General features: G+C 43.4%; 1 protein-coding gene across 1 annotated transcript in view; it reads right to left on the bottom strand.

Annotated features, from left to right (window-relative positions):
* Window positions 1–24,221, bottom strand: part of EFTUD2 (elongation factor Tu GTP binding domain containing 2) — a 110,379-nt gene that overhangs the window by 42,978 nt on the left and 43,180 nt on the right. Inside the window, exons 7-13 of the mRNA XM_033917934.1 lie at window positions 19,952–19,987; window positions 19,281–19,371; window positions 18,765–18,847; window positions 18,437–18,603; window positions 17,319–17,443; window positions 9,162–9,225; window positions 1,654–1,744 (exon numbers count right to left, since the gene is read on the bottom strand). Of these exons, the coding sequence (XP_033773825.1) occupies window positions 1,654–1,744; window positions 9,162–9,225; window positions 17,319–17,443; window positions 18,437–18,603; window positions 18,765–18,847; window positions 19,281–19,371; window positions 19,952–19,987 (657 nt within the window). The remainder of the gene's footprint in view (window positions 1–1,653; window positions 1,745–9,161; window positions 9,226–17,318; window positions 17,444–18,436; window positions 18,604–18,764; window positions 18,848–19,280; window positions 19,372–19,951; window positions 19,988–24,221) is intronic.

Genomic DNA, 24,221 nt, shown 5'->3' with positions numbered 1-24,221 from the left:
AGACCAGTGGTTCCCAACCCTGTCCTGGAGGACCACCAAGCCAATCGGGTTTTCAGGCTAGCCCTAGTGAATATGCATGAGAGAGATTTGAATATAATGGAAGTGACAGGCAGGCAAATCTGATTCATGCATATTCATTAGGGCTATCCTGAAAACCCAATTGGCCTGATGGTCCTCCAGGACAGGGTTGGGAATCACTGATATAGACATTTAAATACCTACATTATGTAAATGCGTATGAGTCAAGTCTCTTTCATTTGAAAGAAAGCTCTGGAATGAGAGAGCATAGGATGAAGTTAAGAGGCTCAGGAGTAATCTAAGGAAATAGTTTTTTTACAGAAAGGCTGGTGGATGTGTGGAACAGTCTCCCGGAAGAGGTGGTGGAGACAAGAGACTGTGTCTGAATTTAAGAAAGTCTGGGATAGGCATGTAGGATCTCTTAGAGAGAAGAAGAGATAATGGTTACTGTAGATGGGCAGACTGGATGGGCCATTTTGCCTTTATCTGCCATCATGTTTCTATGTTAGTTCCAACGCTGACTTAGCCTATTTAAGCACTGCTTCAGGGCCACCCTACCTATGCCATTCTTGGCCTGAAAGGAGGGAGGCAAAACCTTCTGTCGCTACTCCTCATATGCAACCATCGGTTTGTCTTGGGCTCCCCTGTAGAAACTGTCTTGCTGGCTACTGAATCTTCCCTTCCAACAGCTTTTTTTTTATTTAAGAACTCCACAAAAAAAAAAAAAAAAAAAATTTAATCTTCCAGGTATTCTGAAAACGTAGTTGCCCCTGGATCAATATGCCCTCCAAGGACTGGCCAGGAGTGTGCAAATTAGGTCTAAAAATTTTTTTCGTGTGAGCAACATGTTCTAAAAATCAACAATTTCCAAGATTTGCAAGTATTTTTGTGAGCAACTACATAAAAACTGTGAGTGACACCCCTAGAATGCATGAGCAATTGCTAACATGCTCAGCTTATGGGGCACATAGCCCTGGATACTCCTTCAACCATTCTGTCTCTCTGGACCACTGCGTGACTTGTTCTACAACTCAGCGCAGACTATTCCTCTGCTATACAGAATGCTTGTCACACAACCTGTCAGAAACATAGAATACTGAGTACCAAGAAGCTGCACGGTGTCTTTTATAAAGTAGATGTCTGTCTCTCTATCTACTGGCTGAGGACCATAACTCATTCACTCCGGATTGATCTAGCAGATTTAAAGAAAGAACTGATATTAGGAAATAGCTTGTGTAAATGGTATAATTAATCCTTAGACAGCCTCTGGCATCATCTACAGAATATTAATATTAATGGGTCCCTTTCACAGAAGGTATATTAGTATTTACTTGGTGAAAATACTGCTTTGAAATTTGCCCATTATCTTCATGGGGAAAAGAGCAGTGTTGGAGGAGGACTTGACCTTAAAATACACACAGGAAATTCTTTGCTCACTTCCCTCCTATTTTTCCCTATGGCACCAGTCCAATCACAATTTTGGAAAAGTGAAATTTCTAGGAAGATTCCATTTCAAAGTGCACTTAAAAAGCCTAGTGGTGCCATCAGTCTATAAACTTAGAGTGTTGAAAAGAGTTCTTGTTAAGGTTTTTAGAGGCAATCTGTTCCACAGCACAGCATTAACCAAACACTCACCTGAGCCAGAATCTTATAGAGGGGCTCTAGGATAAACTCCACAAAACTGCGCTGTGAACTGCTGGTGGGAGCCTTCTTTGTAAACTTTCGTCTGATAGAAGAAAAAGCAATAAGCACAATATATTTTCCACATGTCCTCCACAAATCAACTGTAAAAAGAATTCAACCTAAAACACCTCTGAACATTAATCGGGCCCTACTGTGAAGCAACAGCTGAAATGGGTAGCCATCTTTTTAAATTCTGAATCTGTCTTAACTTATAATTTCTTTTCAAAAATTTCTCTGGACCAGTCCAGATCTGTGGGTTATGTCCCCTTACTATCAGATGCAGGACAACTCTGAAGATTCCAGTGACATCACCAGGATAATGAGTGATATAGCTAGGAAACTGCCAGTATGTGAATGCCTAAGAAATCACCACAGAGGCAACTGAAAACGCTAAGAAAAACATGCAAAGAGCCTTCTAAAAACATTAACAGTGATGACAGAGAGCATCCTCTTTTGGGGAAATCTCTGCAGATGTGCCAGACATTGGACCTAATATCCAGAATTCCTTCATCTTTCAGGGCAATTCCTCAACCAAAGAAGGAAATTACCCAGTAAGACCAAATTTCACCTTCCTTATCATTCTGCAGACTAATCCAGACCTATGGATATGCCAAAACTTTTATCCCATAAGGAAGGAAGATGACAAGAACCACAAATATTCATTGGGGTCACCGCTCTAACTTCTACCATATGGCTGCCTGGATCTGGTCAAATAAGTTGAGTCTGTCTAAAACCACCTATTAAATTGTTGTTTTTTTTTTTTTTTTTTTTTTGGGGGGGGGGCTCACACCAGCCCATCTTAACCATCCCAGTCATCAAAGCCCTCCCCAGCCTGTCCTCAACTGATTGTCCATATATGGGACACAGGCCATGCAAGCCTGCCCGGTACTGGCCTTAGTTCTTCAATGTATACTCATTATTTTCTGATTGGAGATACTCTGTGTTCTAATCAGAAAATAATGGGTATACATTGAAGGAACTAAGGCCAGTACTGGGCAGGTTTGCACAGCCTGTGTCCTGTATATGGACATACAGTTGAGGATGGACTGGGGAAGGCTTCAATGGTTGGAGTGAGCTTTGATGGAGACTTCATTAGATGGAACCTAAGCACACTACCGGGCAGGGCTCTGGGTTTCTGGCCCAGAAATATTTAAGAACAAGGACAATTTAAACTAAATAATTAATTTATGGAACATGTATGGTTGGGCAGACTGGATGGACCATCATTTACTATGTCACTATGTATTCTGGACTGGTCTGGCGGGCAATAAGAAAGTATGCTCCTTTCATTGATATAGCAAATCCCATGGGGTTTGCTTAGATGTGAGCATTTTAATTATTTAGTCCATAATATGTTAACATAAAGAGAATGGATTCTTATATTGTCTTGCTTTTCTGTATCTTTTGTCTCATATTTTGCTTTTCTTTACATGTACAATTGCTTTAACTGATCATTTCTACAATCAGGAGTGCCATCATTCTGAGAATGGTCTCCTTGAGATTCCTGAAAAAGAGAAGGAGAAATTAGGTTCTTACCTGCTAATTTACTTTCTTTTAGCTTCTCCAGACCAGTAGAGGTTAACTTTACGAATGGGTATATATCTAATCATGACCAGCAGGTGGAGACTGAAAACAAAACTTTGGGACAGTATATACTATCCTCCCTTCTCTATTTCCCTCAGTCTGCCGAATAGCCAAGCAGAACCAAGAACTGGAAAACAGGAAGAAAACAATACTCCGAACAGGAGTAACAAATAACATACCCAAATGCTGTTGGAAAATGCAGAGGAGAAATACCCGAAGGAAAATGTCCCCACAGCTCGCCAGCTAAGCCAGCCGAGCCACAGCCGCTGTTCTTTAATTCTCCCCGGCCCTAGAAAAATACTAGAACCCGCAGCAAAAAACAAAAACTGCCCGCGAAAACAGCCCCAACAACAACAACAACAACAGACAGGGTGGGGACCTCTACTGGTCTGGAGAAGCTAAAAGAAAGTAAATTAGCAGGTAAGAACCTAATTTCTCCTTCTTTAGCACTCTCCAGACCAGTAGAGGTTAACTTTACGAATGGGACGTACCAAAGCAGTCCCTCTCACGGGCGGGACCCCCGAAGGGCCGATACCAGAACACGCTCACCGAACACCGCGTCCCGACGCGCCTGAACATCTACCCGATAATGTCTAACAAAAGAATACAAGGAGGACCAAACCGCAGCCTTACAAATATCCACCGGAGGCACGAGCGACGACTCAGCCCAAGAAGCCGCCTGACCCCGAGTGGAATGAGCCTTGAGAAACTCCGGAACAGGCTGCTGTTTCAGAAGATAAGCGGAAGCAATCGTCTCCTTGATCCAGCGCGCAATAGTAGCCTTAGAAGCGCCAGCTCCCCGACGAGGACCAGCCAGGAGGACAAAGAGATGATCGGACTTCCGGAATTCCTGGGTCCGCTGCACATCAGAGCGAAGGACCCGACCGACATCCAACTTGCGCAGCTGCCGTTGCTCAGAAGAGCCCTCCCGACCACCCAAGACCGGGAGAACCACCGATTGATTGACATGAAAAGGAGAAACAACCTTCGGCAGAAAGGAAGGAACAGGCCGCAAGACGACCCGCTCCCTAGACAACTCCAAGAAGGGAGCCCTACAAGAGAAAGCCTGCAGCTCAGAAATACTCCTAGCAGAAGTAATGGCCACCAAAAAGACCGCCTTCAAAGTAAGGTCCTTCAAAGAACAGTCGTCCAAGGGCTCGAAAGGCGGGCGCACCAAAACAGAGAGAACCAGATTAAGATCCCAAGAGGGAACCGAGGGCCGTAGGGGAGGCCTAAGCAACTTGGCCGCCCGCAGAAACCGAATCACATCAGGAAGAGCCGATAAACGCTGACCTGACACCAACCCTCGAAAGGTCGACAGGGCCGCAAGATGAACCCGGAGAGAAGACCAAGCCAGGCCTCTATCCAGGCCATCCTGCAAGAACTCTAGAATGTTAGGCAGAGAAGCGCGAAAAGAGGTCACTCCCCGCGCCCGACACCATTCCTCAAAGAGACGCCAAACCCGCACATAAGCCCGAGAGGTAGAAAGCCTCCGGGACCCCAACAGTGTAGCGATCACCTTGTCTGAATATCCCTTCTTGCTAAGGCGACCCCTTTCAAGAGCCACGCCGTAAGACAGAAGAGAGACGGGTCGAACAAGGGAATGGGACCCTGCATCAGAAGGTCGTCCGAGAGAGGCAGAGGAAGAGGAACCGCCACCAGGTGTCTCACCAGATCCGCATACCACGGACGTCGAGGCCAATCCGGAGCCACCAGCACCACCAAACCCGGATGGTGAACAATGCGAAGAAGCACTCTGCCCACCAGCGGCTAAGGAGGGAACACATACAACAGCCCCTCCGTTGGCCACGGCTGGACCAGAGCATCCAGACCCTCGGCCAGCCCTTCCCTGCGACGACTGAAGAAGCGGGGCACTTTGGCGTTGCCACTCGTGGCCATCAGGTCCATCAGGGGCTGCCCCCAATCTTGCACTATCAACCGAAACGCTCCGGCGCCGAGAAACCACTCTCCTGGATCCAGGAAGTGACGACTGAGGAAGTCTGCCTGAACATTTTCTACCCCGGCTATATGAGAAGCCGAGAGGTCCAGAAGATGGGACTCCGCCCAAACCATGAGCCGAGCCGCCTCCTGCGCCACAGGAGTGCTCTTGGTGCCCCCCTGACGATTGACATAAGCCACCGCCGTGGCATTGTCCGACAGGACTCTGACCGACTTGCCCAGCAAAAGGGAGTGGAAAGCTAACAGCGCCAGCCTGACCGCTCTGGTCTCCAACTCGTTGATCGACCAGGAGGCCTCCTCCGCGGACCAGGTGCCCCGAGCTGAGTGGCCCATAAACTGAGCCCCCCAACCGAGGAGACTCGCATCCGTAAGGAGCACCGTCCACTGCGGGAGATCCAGACCCACCCCCTGAACCAGGTGAGGGGTCCGGAGCCACCAGCGCAGACTGCAGCGCGCCAAGCCTCGCAGGGGAACCGGAACATCCAAATCTTGCCTCCGGGGAGACCACCTCCGGAGCAGAGCATACTGAAGAGGACGCATGTGGGCCCGCGCCCACCTCACCACGTCCAGGGACGCCGCCATTGACCCCAGGACTTGGAGGAAATCTCGCGCCCGAGGACCCCGGGACGCCAAAAGCAGGCGAATCTGAGATTGCAATTTGCTCACCCGGGCCTCTGGAAGGAAGACCTTCCCCAAGGAGATGTCGAACATAACCCCAAGGCACTCCAGACGCTGAGCCGGGACCAACCGACTCTTGGAAAGGTTGACCACCCAGCCCAGCGACCGGAGAAACTCCACCACCCGAGCCGTAACCCGGGAGCTCTCCTGCAACGACTTTGCCCGAATCAACCAGTCGTCCAGGTAGGGGAGAACCAGGATGCCCACCGACCGCAAGGCTGCCGCGACGACCACCATTACCGTGGTGAACGTCCGAGGAGCCGTGGCCAGACCAAAGGGAAGCGCACAGAACTGAAAGTGCCGCCCCAAGATCGCAAAGCGAAGGAAGTGCTGATGAGAGGCCCGAATTGGAACCTGCAAGTAGGCCTCCGTCAGATCGAGAGACATCCAGGATGGGCCGAAAGGTCCCCTCCTTTATGGCCACCACAAAGTAAATGGAGTACCTGCCGGTGCCCCACTCCGTAGGGGACACCGGCACCACTGCCTCGAGATCTAGCAAACGCTGAAGGGTCTGACGAAAAGCCTGCGTCTTCCATGGAGTCTGACATGGAGAAGCGAGGAAAAGGTCCGGCAGAGAGCAGGTAAACTCCAGAGCGTAACCGTCCCGCACCACCTCAAGGACCCACTGATCAGACGCGATCTCGGCCCATTTGGGGAAAAATTTGCGCAGCCGGGCCCCCACCGGAACCAAAGGGGGCGCCGGCAAGGAGTCATTGCGCAGGACGGGAAGCGGGGGAACCGGCGGAGGGATTCCCTGCCCCCCGACGGGCCCCCCGAAAGGGCTGCATGCGCTGGAAGAACCGACCCCGGGAAAAACCCTGAGCCGGGAAAGAAGCAGCCCCACGCCCCGGGCGATACTTGCGAAATTCCCGCAAACGCCCCCGGGCAGCCCCACACCTAGACGCAGGGCGGGCACGGTCCTCAGGCAGACGGGGCACCTTCGAGTCCGTCAGAGTCTGAATCAACTCATCTAATTCCTCTCCAAACAAAAAGACCCCCTAAAGGGAACTTTAGTAAACTTAGCTTTGGACGCAGAATCCGCCGCCCAAGCGCGCAGCCACAAAATACGCCGCGCGGCCATGCCATAGACTTAGCCGAAATCCGCACCAAGTCATAAAGAGCATCTGAGAGGAACGAGGCAGCCATCGCAATCTTCGCTACCTCCTGATCCACTAGAGACCAGTCATCAGACTCCCGATCCAGGACACGCTCAGCCCACCGAAACACGGCGCGAGCGACTAGCTCCCCACAAACAGCCGCCTGGACCCCAAAGGCAGAGACATCAAAATCATACTTAAGAAGAGTCTCTAACGCACGCGCCTCCGAGACCCTAAGAGCAGAACCGTCCATAACAGGCACGGTATGCCGCTTAGGAAGTGCCGAGACCACCGCGTTCCCCATTGGCGAAATTAAGGTAGCCCTACCTCCCTCCGGGACGGGATACCCAAGAGCCAAGGCGCACACCAAACGAAACTGCGCCCATAGGCCACTGCGCCAACACAAAATCCCGCAAATCCTGACGCACAGGAAAAGAGCGGGAACCAGGACAGACCCCCTGAAGCAGAGGGGCCCCCATACGCGGGGTCTCCGGCGGCGCCACTGCAAAAATGCAGCACCAAGGAGACCTGCTACACAGGTCTAAAAGCTCATCCCTCTGAATAAAAAAGCGCACCACGGACGCATCTGCTCTGGAAGACGGGAAACCCGCCGCCCCGCTGCCAACAGGCGTCCCCTCTAGAGGATCCTGGAAGCCCGCCAAAGCAGCCAGGTCCTCAACCAGGCCAACACGCTCCTCCGCCCACCAATTCGCAATCCAAGCCCCCCCGCGGGCGCTTGGATGAGGGAGGAGGAAGAGGGGACGCCAAACGAAAAGAGGGAGGCAAAGCCATAGGGGGCGCGGAGGGAAACCCCCCCCGAAACCCCCCAGGCGCACGTGGGACCCCCAAAAGTCCGCACAAAGAAAGAAAATAAATTGGGGGCAAAAAACCCCTGGGGGTCCCCAGGGACTCCCTGCCCCAGCAGGGGTCCATGCTGAAACCTGCCCCTGTGTTCGCCATACAGGGGGAAGGTCACCTGAGGTTGCAGACAAAATGGAGGGGCCAGACAAAGAAAATGGCGAAGTTCCCGCCAAAAATGCTCCCTCCACGGCCTGTAGCGGCTGAGAAGACTGAACAGTCCCAGCCGCTAAGACAGGCAAGTCGGCATCAGCTGTCAAAAAATCAGCTGAGAGGGAATCCTTCGGGGAATCCCTCCGTGGGCGGTTGTGGAAGACCGGGCTTCCCCACTGCTCCAAGCCGACTCGCGAGGCACCATCGGCGGGGAGCTCTGGGCGCCTGCAGCCGCTGCCGACGGAGCTCCACCACCTCACCGACCCAAACCGCCGAGTTCAGGCCGGCCGCGAGTGCCTCGCGGCTGGACTAAAATTGTGGCCTACTCCCCCGGAGAAGGGCACAATTGCTCCAGACGCGACCTAGCTATAAAAAAGTGCTGGTTACATGAAAAAATACAGTAAAATACAGTTTTCTTAAAGGGAAACAACCCTTCAGACCAGCACTACCTCAGGATTTTTTTTTTTTTTTTTACAGAACAGACTCCACAGGCTCTCGAAGCAATATGCCTTGCTTGACTTAGGGGGCAAGGCTTACTGCTGAGGCTCCTCTAAAAAAATGTGGGGAGGTGGAGGAAGTGGGGGGAGGGACCCCGCTCGTGACCCGCCGGGTTTGACACCCCCGAGGTCGGACGGACCCCCAAACAGGGCCCGACCAAGCTCCGTCCGGCCAAAAACAGGGACAATAAACCCCTAAACAAATTCCAACAGCCCTACCAAGAGAGATGGGTACAGATCACTCAACACCTGCTGGAGACTGAAAGAAGACTGAGGGAAATAGAGAAGGGAGGATAGTATATACTGTCCCAAAGTTTTGTTTTCAGTCTCCACCTGCTGGTCATGATTAGATATATACCCATTCGTAAAGTTAACCTCTACTGGTCTGGAGAGTGCTAAAGAAAGGGACTTATTGTCAGAACCACAGATTCAGGGATCTATAGTTTTACACTTATTCACACACAGAGTGGACATACCTACTCACCCACCCCATACACTGACTTTTATTGAATTTACACTTTCTATAATACTTGAAATAAAAAGCTTCAACCCGTCACAAATATAACATTCAATTTCCTTCAGCTCGCTAATGCACCAATACTTCTCCACATAAGGCCTTTAAAACATTTCTTACGTTTTTGGGTTGAAATAGATATCTCCCCATAGGCGTTTAGCAAATTCTTGATAATTGATGTCTCCTGCAAACAGAGTTGGTAGTTGTAAGCAAGTGGGGGAAAGAAAAGGGGAGAAAGAGAAATATTAAGTGTTACATGACAATAAGTCTTTTAAGAGAAAGCCTACCTTTCCTTACCTTATCAGCAGGTTGAACAAGAACCGTAATTCCATGATCAACGTACTGATGCATTTTTCACCAGTTTTAAAGGGAAAATGTGTGCATACTTTCCTTTTGAAAGCTGCCCAAGGAAAAAGGTTTTGTTACTCTGTTTAATGATTTATGCTACATTATAATGGGCCATGAAGAACAGACTACATAATTCAAGTTTTATTAATATTTGATATACTGCATATGATGTGGTTTTTATATGTATATGAAAAAACAGAAATATTTCACTTTTGGGACCAAAGATTGAAACACAAAGTATAAGAAATTGCTTACCTGCAACAGGTGTTCTCTGTAGACAGCAGGGGAATGCAGCCACACGCTGGTGAAGTCTTTTGACTGAGCCTGCGTGTTAGTGCTCTCCCCTAGATACAGCAGTTTTATGGTTTTTTAAATTATTGAGCGTGTGCGGACACCTTGCCTCCTGAGCTCCACCCCCTGGCTATTCAGTTATGTCACTAGCTTAGGTAAATTATACTGAGAGAATGGAGAGTGGGCAAGTGTGGCTGCATTCCTCTGCTGACTACAGAGAACACCTGTTACAAGTACAGTGGTGCCTCGCATAACGGACGCCTTGCACAGCGAACGCTGCGCACAACGAACTTTTTGTCGTGCTCCCCACAACGAACTTCGTTTCACACAACGAAGTCGCCCGAGGGGCCCGGGGGGGGGGGGCGGAACTACTCTCGCCGAAGCCGGGAACAGCAGCACCCATGCAGAGAAGGAGAAGACGGCGTGTAGGGGACTCCAGTAAATGCAGAGCAGCAGCTGTGGCAATCAAAAAAAGAGGAGGTCTGCTGTTAAGGTGGACCAGGGTCCTGGAAAATTCGTGAAATCCTGCAATATTACCAGGATCTCAATACAAGTCCATGAGGATCCTGGAGATCCTGCAAATCCTGGTTTTACCCAGACCCGATTCTCTGGTCCTATCTTACGAGACCTGACCCATTTACAGCAAGTTAAGCCATGTTTAAGCTAACGAAAAAAAATCCAGAAAACATCAAAAGATTATTTCCTTTTTAACAAATAGTAATACTGTACCATGAAATACTGTTCCTTCATCTCCCTCCACCTTACCCTGGATGCCGAGTTCTCCGGCCCTCTTTCTCGGCCAGCCGCACGCTTTCAGGGAGCAGCGCACGCGCGCATGCTCTGTTGCTCAATCTTCTCCTCTGACGCAACCGGAAACCGGAAGTTGCAGGAGAGTAGAACATTGACCAACTCCAGCAGCTGCGCGTGCACAGCTTTCTGGAAGCGTGCGGCTGGGTGAGGGAGAGGGCCGGCAGACTCCGCATACAAAGTGAGGTGGAGGGAGGGAAATGTAGGGCTGCAGAACGAATTATTGTGTTTTAAATGTATTCTTATGGGAAAACAGGGCTGCAGAACGAATTATTGTGTTTTAAATGTATTCTTATGGGAAAACGCGTTTCACACAACGAACGTTTCACATAACAAACTTGCTCCTGGAACGGATTAAGTTCGTTGTGTGAGGCACCACTGTAAGCCACTTTGCTTTTTCTGGAGACAAGCAGGGGAAATGCGGGTACATTTGCTGGTGAATCCCTAGGTTGAATTAGAAACGGGAGGAAATAATTTATAGCAAAAATAAATTGCGGAGGACTGAACATCTTGGGCTGAATTCTGGTCCAAACAATAATGCTTATTGAATGTTTGAATGGAGGATCAAGTCGCTGCTTTGCAGATTTCTTGAATTTGGACCAATCTCAAGTTTGCAATTGACGAAGCTCTTGCTCGTACCTGATGTGCTCCAATCTATCCAGGAGGAGATAGGCAAGCAGGCAAAAGGAGATGCAATGAGCAAACCAGGAAGATGTAGTGCATTTAGATACCGAGTTTCCTTGAGTTACTGAATTGAAACATAGAAACATAGAAGATGATGGCAGAAAAAGGGCTATAGCCCATCAAGTCTGCCCACCGTACTGTCCCTTCCTCTTAAGTCTATACCTAGTGACTATTTATTCAGATTGACTCTCTTAGGGATCCCCTCTTTCCTCCTCTAACCCTCGTAGGGATCCCACATATGTATCCCATTTATTCTTGAAGTCCAGCACGCTGTTGGCCTCGATCACCTGCGCTGGAAGCTCATTTGAAGGAGACAAAAAGTTGATTAGTAGTGCGGACAGCTACAGTTCTGTCCAGGTAGAAAAGTAATTTCCTCCTGCAGTCTAAGGTGTGACGATTTTGCTCTGTTGAAGAAGTATGCGGAGAAGGAAAGTAAGATGGTAGTGTTATGGATTAATATGAAAAGCTGTTAACAATTTTTGGAAGAAATTTTGGATGAGTGCACACGAGTGTTTATTGGGGAAAAATTGCAGGTATGGCGAATAGATGACTAGTGCTTGCAATTCACTAATTCTTCTTGCTGAAGTAAGAGCTACAAGAAAAGCTGTTTTCTACATTAGGAAGGATAGTGAAGCAGACCCCAAAGGTTCAAAGGGATCTTTCATCAACTGGTCCAAAACGATGTTGAGGTCCCAGGCGGAAGGTGGAGTCTGAAGAAGAGGCCGAAGGTTATTAAGTCCTCTAAGTTTCAAGTTTATTTAAAATTTTGTTATACCACTTATCGTAATTCTAAGCAGTGTACAAGTATAAAAAAAAAAGAAGTTATATATACAATTATAAATAAAGTACGTACGAGAGACTGACAGACATATAATACACAAGAGGGTAAGTGGAGAACTCCATTAAATCATTAGGAAAGTAAAACAGGTAAGGATTGAACAGTAGGAAATGGGGATCCTGTATGAAGAAGTTTAATTGAGTTAAGAACATAAGAACATAAGCATTGCCTCTGCTGGGTCAGACCAGGGGTCCATCGTGCCCGGCAGTCCGCTCCCGCGGCGGCCCCCCAGGTCCATGACCTGGAAGTGTTCCCTACCTAACCTAAAATATCCATACCCCATTCGCTCAATGTCCTGTAAGGTAACTCTATCTGTACCCTGTAATCCCCTTCGCTTCCAGGAAGTCATCCAGTCCCTTTTTGAACCCCAGAATTGTACTCTGTCTTATCACCTCTCCGGGAAGCGCGTTCCAGGTGTCCACCACCCTCTGAGTGAAGAAGAACCTCCTTGCATTCGTTATGAATCTGTCTCCTCTCAGTTTTTCTGAATGACCTCTTGTTTTAGTTGCCCCTGCTAGTCTAAAAAATCTGTCCCTCTCCACCTTCTCTATGCCTTTCATGATTTTATAAGTTTCTATCATGTCCCCTCTCAGTCTTCGCTTCTCCAGGGTAAAGAGCCCCAGCCTGTCCAACCGTTCGGCATATGAAAGGTTCTCCATACCCTTTATCATCCTCGTTGCCCTCCTCTGGACCCTCTCGAGTATTGCCATGTCCTTCTTGAGGTATGGCGACCAGTATTGGACGCAGTATTCCAGATGTGGGTGCACCATTGCTCGATACAGTGGCAGGATAACTTCCTTCGTTCTGGTAGTGATACCTTTCTTGATAATGCCCAACATTCTGTTCGCTTTTTTTGAGGCCGCTGCACATTGTGCCGCCGGCTTCATTGTGTTATCTACCAATACCCCCAGATCTTTTTCTTGGCTGCCTTTCCCGAGTACCCTCCCTCCCATCGTGTAGCTGTACATGGAGTTTCCTTTCCCTATGTGCAAGACCTTACATTTCTCCACATTGAAGCTCATCTGCCATTTTTTTGCCCACTCACTCAGTTTGTTCAGGTTGCTCTGCAGTTCTTTGCATTCCTCAACAGTTCTGACCCTGCTGGAGAGTTTTGTGTCATCCGCGAACTTGATAACTTCGCACTTTGTCCCCATTTCTAGATCATTAATAAATATATTGAACAGCAGCGGTCCCAGCACTGACCCTTGCGGAACACCACTTGTGACCCCTATCCAGTCAGAGTAGTGCCCCTTTACTCCTACCCTCTGTTTCCTGTCCGCCAGCCAATTTTTGATCCATCTGTGCACGTCCCCATCCACCCCGTGGTTCCACAGTTTCTTCAGTAAGCGTTCATGGGGCACCTTGTCGAAGGCTTTTTGGAAATCTAGATATATAATGTCTACTGGGTCACCTTGGTCCAATTGCTTATTTATCCCCTCAAAGAACTGCAGTAGATTTGTCTGGCATGACCGGCCTTTACAGAAACCATGCTGGCTCGATCTCATCAGATTATTTTTTTCTATATGCTCATTGATACCTTCCCTGATCAGTGATTCGGCCATCTTCCCCGGAACAGAGGTTAAGCTCACCGGTCTGTAGTTTCCCGGGTCGCCTCTCGATCCTTTTTTGAAGATCGGTGTAACATTCGCTATCTTCCAGTCCTCCGGGATTACCCCTGTTCTCAAGGACAGGTTGCAAATATGCTGCAGTAGCTCTGCTGTTTCATCTCTGAGCTCTTTCAGTATTCTCGGGTGGATCCCATCTGGGCCCGGAGCTTTGTCCGTTCTTAATCTATCTATCTGTCTGAGAACGTCTTCGAGGCTTACCTCCATGCATGATAATTTCCCCTCTTGATCTCCCCTGAAGATTTTTTCCGGTTCTGGCACACTGGTTGTGTCCTCTATTGTAAAGACCGACGAGAAGAACTTGTTTAGCCTACCAGCCACTTCTTTTTCCTCTTTCACCACTCCCTTCCGGTCACCCTCATCCAGGGGCCCCACCTCCTCCCTCGCTGGTTGTTTCCCTTTCACATTTGAAACAGTCGAGTAGGGGTTCTTCTCTAATGTAGATTGGGATAGAGTTCCAGAGTGAAGGGGCAGTTACACAGAATATGGAAGAACGGGCTCTTGACGCTCATAAGAACTCTATGAGTGTCGGGAGCAGGACGGGCCATTCAGTGCGGCTCACCGTGCTTAAAACTGCTAGCACAGTTTTGAAGAAAAGGGGTTAGGTCTTAGCTGGCTTAAAAACAACCAGAAACTGAAAGCCGAAGCCTACATAGAACCTGCTTTTGAATATCTGGGAATAACACCATTGGCTGTGAGCAAAATGGTTACAACCCAATAGTGGAATATTGACCCCGCTGTTTCTTCTCTGACCTTACTCCATCCCAAGCAATGCCTCTTGCAAAAAAATGCTGCTACTGCAAAACTGACAAGAAGTCTTGACGTCGGAAAGAAGACTTCCTATCGGCTTTAGCAGCAGCAGGCCTTTAATCTTGCTGGCCTTGCGCGGACTGGCAGAAATTTCCTGTGGACCGGCGGTTGAAGAACAGTGATCTAAAGTCCCTGCTTCGAGACAACAATGCCAACATTTATTTGACTTAGAGCTATCTAAGTTTTGTAATCTAACAGGGGTCCATAGTGCTCTATGTAACAGAAAAAACCAAGTTTGTCTCATAGATGCTGACATTGTACATCTCAACCTCCAAGTCTATATTTGTGGCCATTGAGATGCAGAAATTTGAAGCTTAATCTCAATGCTCCAAGTATCCCTAAGACCAGTTTTAGGCTTCTTATTTACAAATCCAGCTAACAATTTATACCACTGTGCGGCCTGGTGTCCCAAGAAGTCTACCTGAAAGAACAGGAATTCCAAACTATATTGATTATTTAAATTTTTCCATTGGCACGAGACACACAGAAGACGAAACGCAAATTTCTTATGTTAAAACCAGGGGTTATTTCTCTTGGAGGGACTTTTTTTTCTTCGTCATCCATGTAAATGCATAATACATTATCGTAAGAAAAAGTATGTTTTCTTTGATCCTCCCCAGCTGACAGCTTTCTTGGCTGGAGCTCAAATGGATGAAGGGAAAGTTTAAAGTTCTGTGTGCAGATTGAATATTTTTCAGTCGAGGGATCTCTTCTTATGATATTTTCTTTTATTACTTTGTTTACACTCGCTAATTTAGTCTTGGATCAGTATTGAGGATTTGAGTTGAGGTTAAGCTAAAGTTTCTTTTTTCCTATTTAATTTGTATTTAGCGCACTTATTGTGCTAGTTGTGTTTTTTAGTTTGTTTGCTCTCCTCAACTTTCTGTACAAGTGGATACTTGAATGTAATATTTGAAAATTAATAAAAAAAATTTTCCATTCAGGGAACCCCTCCTGAATGGCTTGCTTCAGTTGCAGATGCAGTTGCAGTTGCTTCAGTTGCTTCAGTTGCTTCAGTTACACCTGTGAAGTTGAGCTGTTGCCCTCATAAAAAATTTTTTAGTTAGCTTGGTTCCGGTTCACACTGAAAAATAGATTAGTAATACTACTGACTGGGCTCACACAAAAAAGCTTGAAAAAGAAAAAAGAGTTTTTGACAAAACGTATGAATGAGAATTATTTAAATGTACACGGAGTTTTTTTATGAACCCGTGATGATGTGAATTGGTTCAGGCACTTGTGTAGTCCTGGCCTCTCACAATTGAGGTTCATTTTTCTCCGTTGTTTTATGTCTACATTATTTTTCATATGTTGTGTTATTGAGAGTGTGTAGCCTGAAGGTCTTTGTTAAATGTGGTGTGAACGATGTCCAGCTACTAAAATCTATATTCAATTTGTTTGGTATACATTCTGATTTATTCAATTGAATCTCCTGTTATATTTAGTTGCTTCAGTTGCAACCATCTAAAATTCTGTGACTTAAGACCAAATTTATGTTTAATTCACTTGTTGTAAGAATTCAAAAATGAATAAATTAAAAAAAAAAAAAAAAAAAGACCAAATTTATGTTGCAACTATGAAAATTCAAGCAACTTACCATTAGATATTACATCATCTAAAATACATATTCCTGCTATCATCCAATGCTTCCAGATGGCTTGGAAAATTAATACTTGAGGCCAGTTCTTACTTTGATTTTAGAAAATCACTAAAAACACGCTTGTTTAACATGTTTTCCTCTTAGTCATGTTATTGCCTAATTTATCATGAATTCTTAACAGTTTTTTACATTTTAATTGTGCTATTGTCTTAACTTTATTGATCTTATCAGATGTATCCTTTTATAGACTGTTTTTATTTTGTATCTAGATATTGACTGTTTATTCTGTATTTTAGATATTGACTATATATATTTTTTGTTGTGAATCGCTTCAAACTTCTGGTATAGCGGTATACAAGAAATAAATTATTATTATTATTAAATTTTTTCATACGTTAAATATTTAGCACATTGTGTCCTATGCAGTCCTAATTTTTACTAAAAATTTCACTAAACGTCTAAATTTAGGAGCATAAAAAGTGGGTGGCAACAGGGGCAGTCCTTCCCAGTCAACAACCTTTATATTTTTTGGCCCATCGATGCACAGTCCTCACATCAGCATGGTCCTCACTATGAACAACCTGAATGAGGTGGTGGATGTCAATTGGAGGGATTCCTAAAATCAGTAAGGGAGGTGCAGACCACCCTGGGCGTCATGTCGGTGGGGGCACTGGCAACTCTCCGCCCCACCTGTGCCATCCCCTCCCACCTACTCCATACCTCTGTAGATCTTTGCTAGCGCAAGCAACTTCTCCTGACTGTTGCTTGCACCAGCTTGGTTCCCCTCTGAATCACTTCCTGGTCACGGGGCCAGGAAGTGACATCAGAAGGAAATCCAACGTTGGTGCTAGATGCATGCTGCAGAAGCCACTCATGCTGGCAAAGATTTAGCGGTATTTGGGGAGGGGGGAGAGGGAGGGAGAATGCAAGTGTCAGAAATTCTATCACAACACTTTGCTTAAATCACACCCATGAGTACTTGCTGCATGCTTCCATTTCACAAGCAATAGCAAAACAGCCTTTTTACACAAACACTGCTTGCCAACTGAGATGAAGGAAGAGATTTCAAAGAACAAGTGAACACATGTGTCAGTGGCTGCCATCTGTTCAATTATGGAGGTGGAGACATTTATTTCATCATTTTAACCCATATACATTCCATAACCACTTTTCTGCACATATTTTAGTAGGAATTGTGGAAAGTCAAAGGGTCTTAGAACCCACTCTGTTATCTGATGGATAGTTTGGAATCAGAAGAATGTTATAATGCTTACCATAGGTGTCTGCATAAATTTTGGCAAAGGAGCCCAGTGTGAAGCAGATGCTATATTGAGAACTGGCAAAGCAAACATTTCCCAGTAAAGGGGAGAGCACCAGGTTCTCGTCAGTGGAATACATGCTGCAAGAAGAATGATAAACAGTATCCAAGTTCAAAAAAGGCTCTTCAGCAGTGGTGAAGCAAGCAGAAAGGCTGGAGAAAATTATAGCTTACAGTACTAGACTTGCAACTATTAAGCTGCCATTCTATGTTACAACACAATTCACATAAAAAGTTATTCTAACACCAAAATCTAACAGCTGAATCAGCATTCATCGTAAAAAGAAATGACAATAATTTATGGGCATGGGATAACTAAAAAAAGTATTTAATGTCAGCATAAGTTAGGAAGAGGGATGAGCTATTATTCAAGCCCTAAGCACACTGGAAAAACTTTTCTGCAGGTTTCAGAGGCTGACAGCAGCAATCAAACAAATCAACTACAGATATTTAAGAGAACCTTGTCATAGTCCCTGGGGTATGAAATTTTGCTATATCAAAACCGTAGGCTAATTCTAACTAATCATATAGTACCATTTCTCATGAGTACTTACCGTAGTTACACAGAGGAGAATCGCAAAAAAAATAAATAAATAAAATGGAGCAGAACTCCACAGAACAATATTTGAAGATTAAGAGGGTAATATCCAGCCTGGATATTCAATGCTGGGCCATGTCTGGGTACCAGCATTAAATATCCGTGTACATGCAGATGGCCAGCAATTAACCAGTTAAGTGCCAATATTCAGTCCTTAAGCAGTCAAGTTAAACTGGCCAAAGATGGGATTTCTATTTATGTGGTCCTACTTGACTGGTTAAGTGCTAAATATCCCGTTAAAATGCAGACACTGCCTCAAAACAACTACACAATAGCTGGTTTCAGCTTTGGCGGGCATATTTAGCAGCATTATCCAGGTATGTGCCGCTGAATATTCCCTCAGAGCCTTGCTCAGTGCCAGTTAACCAGATGAGCAGCTCTCTTACCCAGTTACTGGCTTTCAATATTGATCTCTAAAATCCTGAGAAAAGAGAACTAGACAAGTTTACACCAGAAGATACTGTTTTTCCTTTTACCTCAGCAACCCATTGACCTCATCCACGATATGCCGGAGTTTGTAATAGGCATCAGTGGGAGGCAACTTCAGTTCCAGGATGAGTCTATCAATTTTATTAATGCACACAGTCACTGCCAGCCTCTCCTGCACAGCATGCTTGATCAGCCTCTCTGTGTTCAGCATCACCTATCAAGGAGGGTAAAAAAAAAAGTGAACAGACAAATGTGGCTAGAACAGTTCAGACAGCTGCCACTTTTTCTCGGGACACGCATGCCCACCAAAAACCAAAGGGGACGAAAGCAGGATCAAGACTACCTCAAACTGGTAGCAATGAATTAAGTGCTTACCCCCTCAGCTGCATCAATAAAAAGTACGATGCCATCTGAAATGCGGATGCCAGCGGTAATTTCGTCAGAAAAGTTGACATGACCTTTAGACAAAAAAGACTAGCTCAAACATAATACACATTAAAGAACCAATATAATCCTAAGCTGTGTTAACAGTTTTGTTCTGTAACGACAACAGGAGAAATCAGCTCTAAGAGAACAGCATCCTTCTTGGTGAAAGACAAGGAATAAAAATCAATTTCATTGGTGTGGCTGCTGTTTAATTTTGAATGTCTAACAAATGCTTAAAGTTAAATGACTTTTCAGCAGCATGCTGAATTTCACCAGTGGACATTTAAGTTTCTTTGGTTGTCCTCACTCTGCTCCCAAACCATGTCCTTTTTCAGACAGCTACATTTGGCCTTCTATGTATAAGACCATTAAACTTCTACATTAAATTTATTTAAAAGTATTTGTGATCATTGCTGCCACCAACCATATAAATACTTTTGAATATTGGCCTCAATGTTTTCATACCTGGGGTGTCCATAATATTGAAGAGGTAGGATTTGTCCTTGGTATCAGGTAGGACTATAGTCACTGGCGTACTCTTGATCCCAACTCCCCTCTGAAAGAAATAAACTAGTTGGATTAAAACAGCACAAATGACTAAAGGGACGATGCTCAAAAGCTAATGCCTATATTAGAGGCAATTAGCGCTGGACCAGAATGCAAGTAAAAGTGCACAGAATGTTCAGAGGGCTCTTGCACGGGAAATATGCGTGCCAAAGATGGACGCAAATTTTATTTAAACGTATTCAAATGGATGTTAATGAGGTCATTGGGGATTTCCTCCAATGCTTGCAGAATAGCACAAAAATAAATGTTGCCCTTAATGCTGAAAACTTACAGGCAGCTTGGGGGTGGTGTTGAAGATTTTCAAGAGGGAATTTCTTTACAATTTCTCACTTTAAACTGCTATTTTTTAAGAAGTGGAAGGAAGCCCATACAGCCTATAAATGCTGATCGTGAGAAATAAATTTGCGTGAGCCTGAGTGAATAAAGTTTTTCCACATAAACCCAGAAGAACTGTAACATTCTTCTGGATTTCATCTAAAGATTATTTCATTTTGCACGCTTACTCTCTTGATGCATTGCAAAAACATCAGCTCTTATTTTTATATCCACCAAAACACCTCCCTGCTTACCTCTTGTTCAGTAAAAAGAATGTCTGTGTAGCAGAGCTGCAAAATAAAGAGCCACAATCAGCACAAATGATCTTTGGGGAAACTCTCCAATTCTGAAGTAGGCATGTTTGTATCTAGTCTTACTGCTGTTCAGATTTTTAGGAGGAAATTGGGGCTTTTTTTTTTTTTAAATTCTTTATTCATTTTATGTTTAACATCAAGTGCACAGAAAGTAACAACAATTTGACTAATACATCACTTGTAATTCCACAAACATTTTCAATAAATAAAATTTATCCCCTTCCCTTCCACCATACTAATATTAAATAATACATATAATATAGTAAATTCTTCCTTCCCTTCATAACAAATAATGAAATGCAAACCCCCCTTCCCCATTCTTTCAATTTTGTTAATCAGGGGAAAATGATATCTATTCATTACAATAATTTATTAATGGCCCCCCCCACACATCCTTAAATTTATTAAAATATCCTTTTTGAACAGCTAATGTTCTTTCCATTTTATATATATGACATACTGACCTCCACCAAAAACTATAATTCAATCTATTCCAATTTTTCCAATTATGTGTTATTTGTTGAATGGCAACTCCTGTCAGAATCATTAAAAGTTTATTATTATTGGAAGATATTTGGCTCTTGGCTCTCATAGACATGCCAAATAAAACTGTGTCATACGATAATGCCACAATTTATTTGGCCCCAAATCGACTTACAAAAAGCCATAATAAATGGACAATAAAACAATAGATGATCTAAAGTCCCTGCATCGAGATGACAATGCCAAAATCTATTAGACTTAGAGCAATCTAATTTTTGTAAACGAAAAGGGGTCCAGAATGCTCTATGCAAGAGGAAAAACCACGTTTGCCTCATAGATGCAGACATTGTACATTTCATACTCCAAGACCAAATTCATGGCCATTGAGACGCAGTAATTTGATGCTTAATCTCAATGCTCCAAATATCTCTAAGTCCAGTTTTTGGTTTTTTATTCATAAATCCAGATAATAATTCGTACCACTGTGCGGCCTGGTGCCCCAGGAAGTCTGCCTGAAAGCATAAGAATTCTAAACTAAATTGATTATTAAGATTTTTTCATTCAGGGAACCCCGCCTGAATAGCCTGCCTCAGTTGCAACCACCTATAACTTTGATTTTTATCAAGGCCGAATTTATGCTGCAACTGTGAAAAATCAAGCAGTTTATCATTAGATATAATATCATCTAACGTGCATATACCTGCTTTTATCCAATACTTCCAGACAATCTGAAACCCGCCAATTTGAATCTTGGAGTTCAGCCATATAGTTTGGTTTGTAGATTTTTGAATTGGAACCCTGAGGGACTCCACTACTCACCTTTCCTTCCTCTGAGCGACTTCCATTAACCACCACCCTCTGGCATCTATCCGACAAGCCAGTTTCTAACCCAGTTCACCACTTTGGGTCTTAACTTCAGCCCTTCAAGTTTGTTCAGTAACCTCCTATGAGGAACTGTATCAAAGGCTTTGCTGAAATCTAAGTCAAATCTAGCATATGTCCTCGATCCAGCTCTCTGGTCCCCAATCAAAAATATTGTCTGTAGTTTGTTATCAAATGAGTATGATACCAGTTTTTTTCAGGGGTCCTTCTATAAAAAGCTTAATGGTATCCTTACAAAGTTTCTTTGGCTTGGTAAACATCCCAGAATTGCTTTAGTATCTCTTCAAAAGACAATTGTAGAGGGGGGGAGGGGTAAATTTTCCAAATTTTTATAGGTATCATCAGGCCTATATTATGCGTCAGGGTATGTATTGGATCCTCCCAGAACTTATTGATAATGCACCTGATTGGTTATATTTAGAATGGTGTCTTTTGTTTCCTTTACATTTAGCTTATATTCCTCAATAGATGCTGGCATTGTAGATTAGAAGTTGGGACGTTAGATCATTTAATTTATTTTTGTCCCTGTGTAAATGCTTTTTGGAAACTAATTTGGCCCCAAATTAATAAATTATTAGAGAACCATGTAGGACTCTCATATGACACTATATTATTTGGTACAGCCATGATAAATCAGAGTCCGATTTCTGCAAATAATAACAAGTTATTATTAATATTGACAGGGGTCGCCATGCAACAAATTACTCAAAACTGGAAAGATTATACTAAATTAAATTATACATTTTGGTGGAATTCAGTCTGTCACATATATAAGATGGAAAAGATGTTAGCATTACAACAAGGGAATCTTCATAATTTTAAAAAAATATGGGAACCAATGACTAATTACTCTAATAATCAGATATCTTAGCACATGGGTAGTAGACAGGTGGGGATGGGGAGGGAAATGTATATCATATGGAATAGGAATAATGATAAAAAGGGGGGTATGTATTTTATATTACAAGAATACTTGATTGTAAATACAAGTGATATATGAAAATTGTTTGTATTATGTTTAATTCACTTGTTGTAAGAATTTAAAAATGAATAAATAAAATGTAAAAAAAAAAAACCAAAAAAAAAAAACATACCTAGAAGATATAAAGATAACAGAATTTTAAATGATACATGGAAAACATTGAGATACATTAGTACTTTAACACCTATTCCAATTAATAAATCTACAAATCAATCTTTATGGATAAACTCCAAGATTCAAATTGGCGGTAATAAAATTCTATGGAAGGACTGGATTATTGCAGGCATACGAACTCTAAATGATGTTATTTCAGATGGTAAGCTGCTTGATTTTTCACAGCTACAACATAGATTTGGTCTCAATAAATCACAAAGTTTTAAATAGTTGCAGCTGAAGCAGGCTATTCAGGTGGGGTTCCCTGAATGGAAAAAGCTTGATAATCAATTTAGTCTGGAGTTCCTATGTTTTCAAGCAGACTTCCTGGGTCATCAAGCCGCATTGTGGTATAAATTAATATCTGGATATATAAATAAAAAACCTAAAAGTGGTCTAAGAGACATTTGGAGCATTGAGATTAAGCAGCAAATTTCTGCATCTCAATGGCCATGAATTTGGCCTTGGAGAATGAGATGTACAGTGTCAGCATCTATGAGGCAAACTTGGTTCTTTTTATTGCATAGAGCGTTTTGGACCCCAGTTCGTTTACAAAAGTTGGATTGCTCTAAATCTAATAGATGCTGGCACTGTAATCTTGAAGTAGGGACATTGGATCATTTAATTTTTTATTGTCCCTATATTATGTTATTTTGGAATTCAATTTGGACTCAAGTTAACTGTCTTCTAGAAAACCATGTTGTGTTATCTTATGACACTGTTTGGTATATCTATGAGGAAAAAAAAGTCAAATTTCGTCGTATAATAACAAACTTTTGTTAATCATGACAGGGGTCGCCATTCAGCATATTACCAATAATTGGAAAAACTACCCTAATCTCTTTTTTTTTTTTTTTTTTTTTTTTTAATTTTTATTTAAAAAAAAAAAAAACTACCCTAATCTCAATTATACATTTTGGTGGAACTTGTTATGCCATATTTATAAGATGGAAAGAGCTATTGCTACGCAGAGAGGGACTTACAATAATTTCATAAAGATCTGGGGGGCCAATGGAAAAATATTGTAATGAGTAGACGTCACTTTCTATGGTAGATTATTTCTACACACTGGGGGTGGGGGGTGGTATATTTTCTGTTGAGATTTTGATTTAAAATTATTATTATTATTATTTTTTTTCATGTTTAAGTTTTTTATTGATTTTTTTCATTTAACAAGTGTCATAAATTTTCATACAATTATCTTAATAATACACTTGCTATTTCTTTTTTTTTTTTTTTTTATATATTATTTTTTATTTTCAATTTTTACATAAAGTGTACAAAATATTAAAATACAATTGATAAATACACAATATCACTTTTATATCTAATACATTATATTCTAAATGTATTTTATCCCCCCTCCCTCCCCCCATCCTTCTATTACTTTTCAATCATACATTACATATTGTAAATCATATTATATTTTATTATGTAAAAATTATTTTCACTGCCCCCCCTCTATGTGTGTCACAAAGAAGATATTTAAAAGAAGAAAAGAAGAAGAAAATCTTATTAATTATTCATTGCAATATTTTGTCAATGGCCCCCATATTTTTGTGAATTTAGTATATGTCCCTCTTTGTATTGCTATTGTTCTTTCCATTTTAAATATGTGACATATTGTATTCCACCAAAATGTATAATTTAGGTTATTATAATTCTTCCAATTATTGGTTATATGCTGAATGGCAACCCCTGTCATAATTA

Source organism: Geotrypetes seraphini, chromosome 13 (assembly GCF_902459505.1).
Source record: "Geotrypetes seraphini chromosome 13, aGeoSer1.1, whole genome shotgun sequence".
NCBI classification, from domain to species: Eukaryota; Metazoa; Chordata; class Amphibia; order Gymnophiona; family Dermophiidae; genus Geotrypetes; species Geotrypetes seraphini.
Note: the sequence above shows the minus strand (reverse complement) of the source record. Positions and strands in the feature narration are given on the sequence as shown.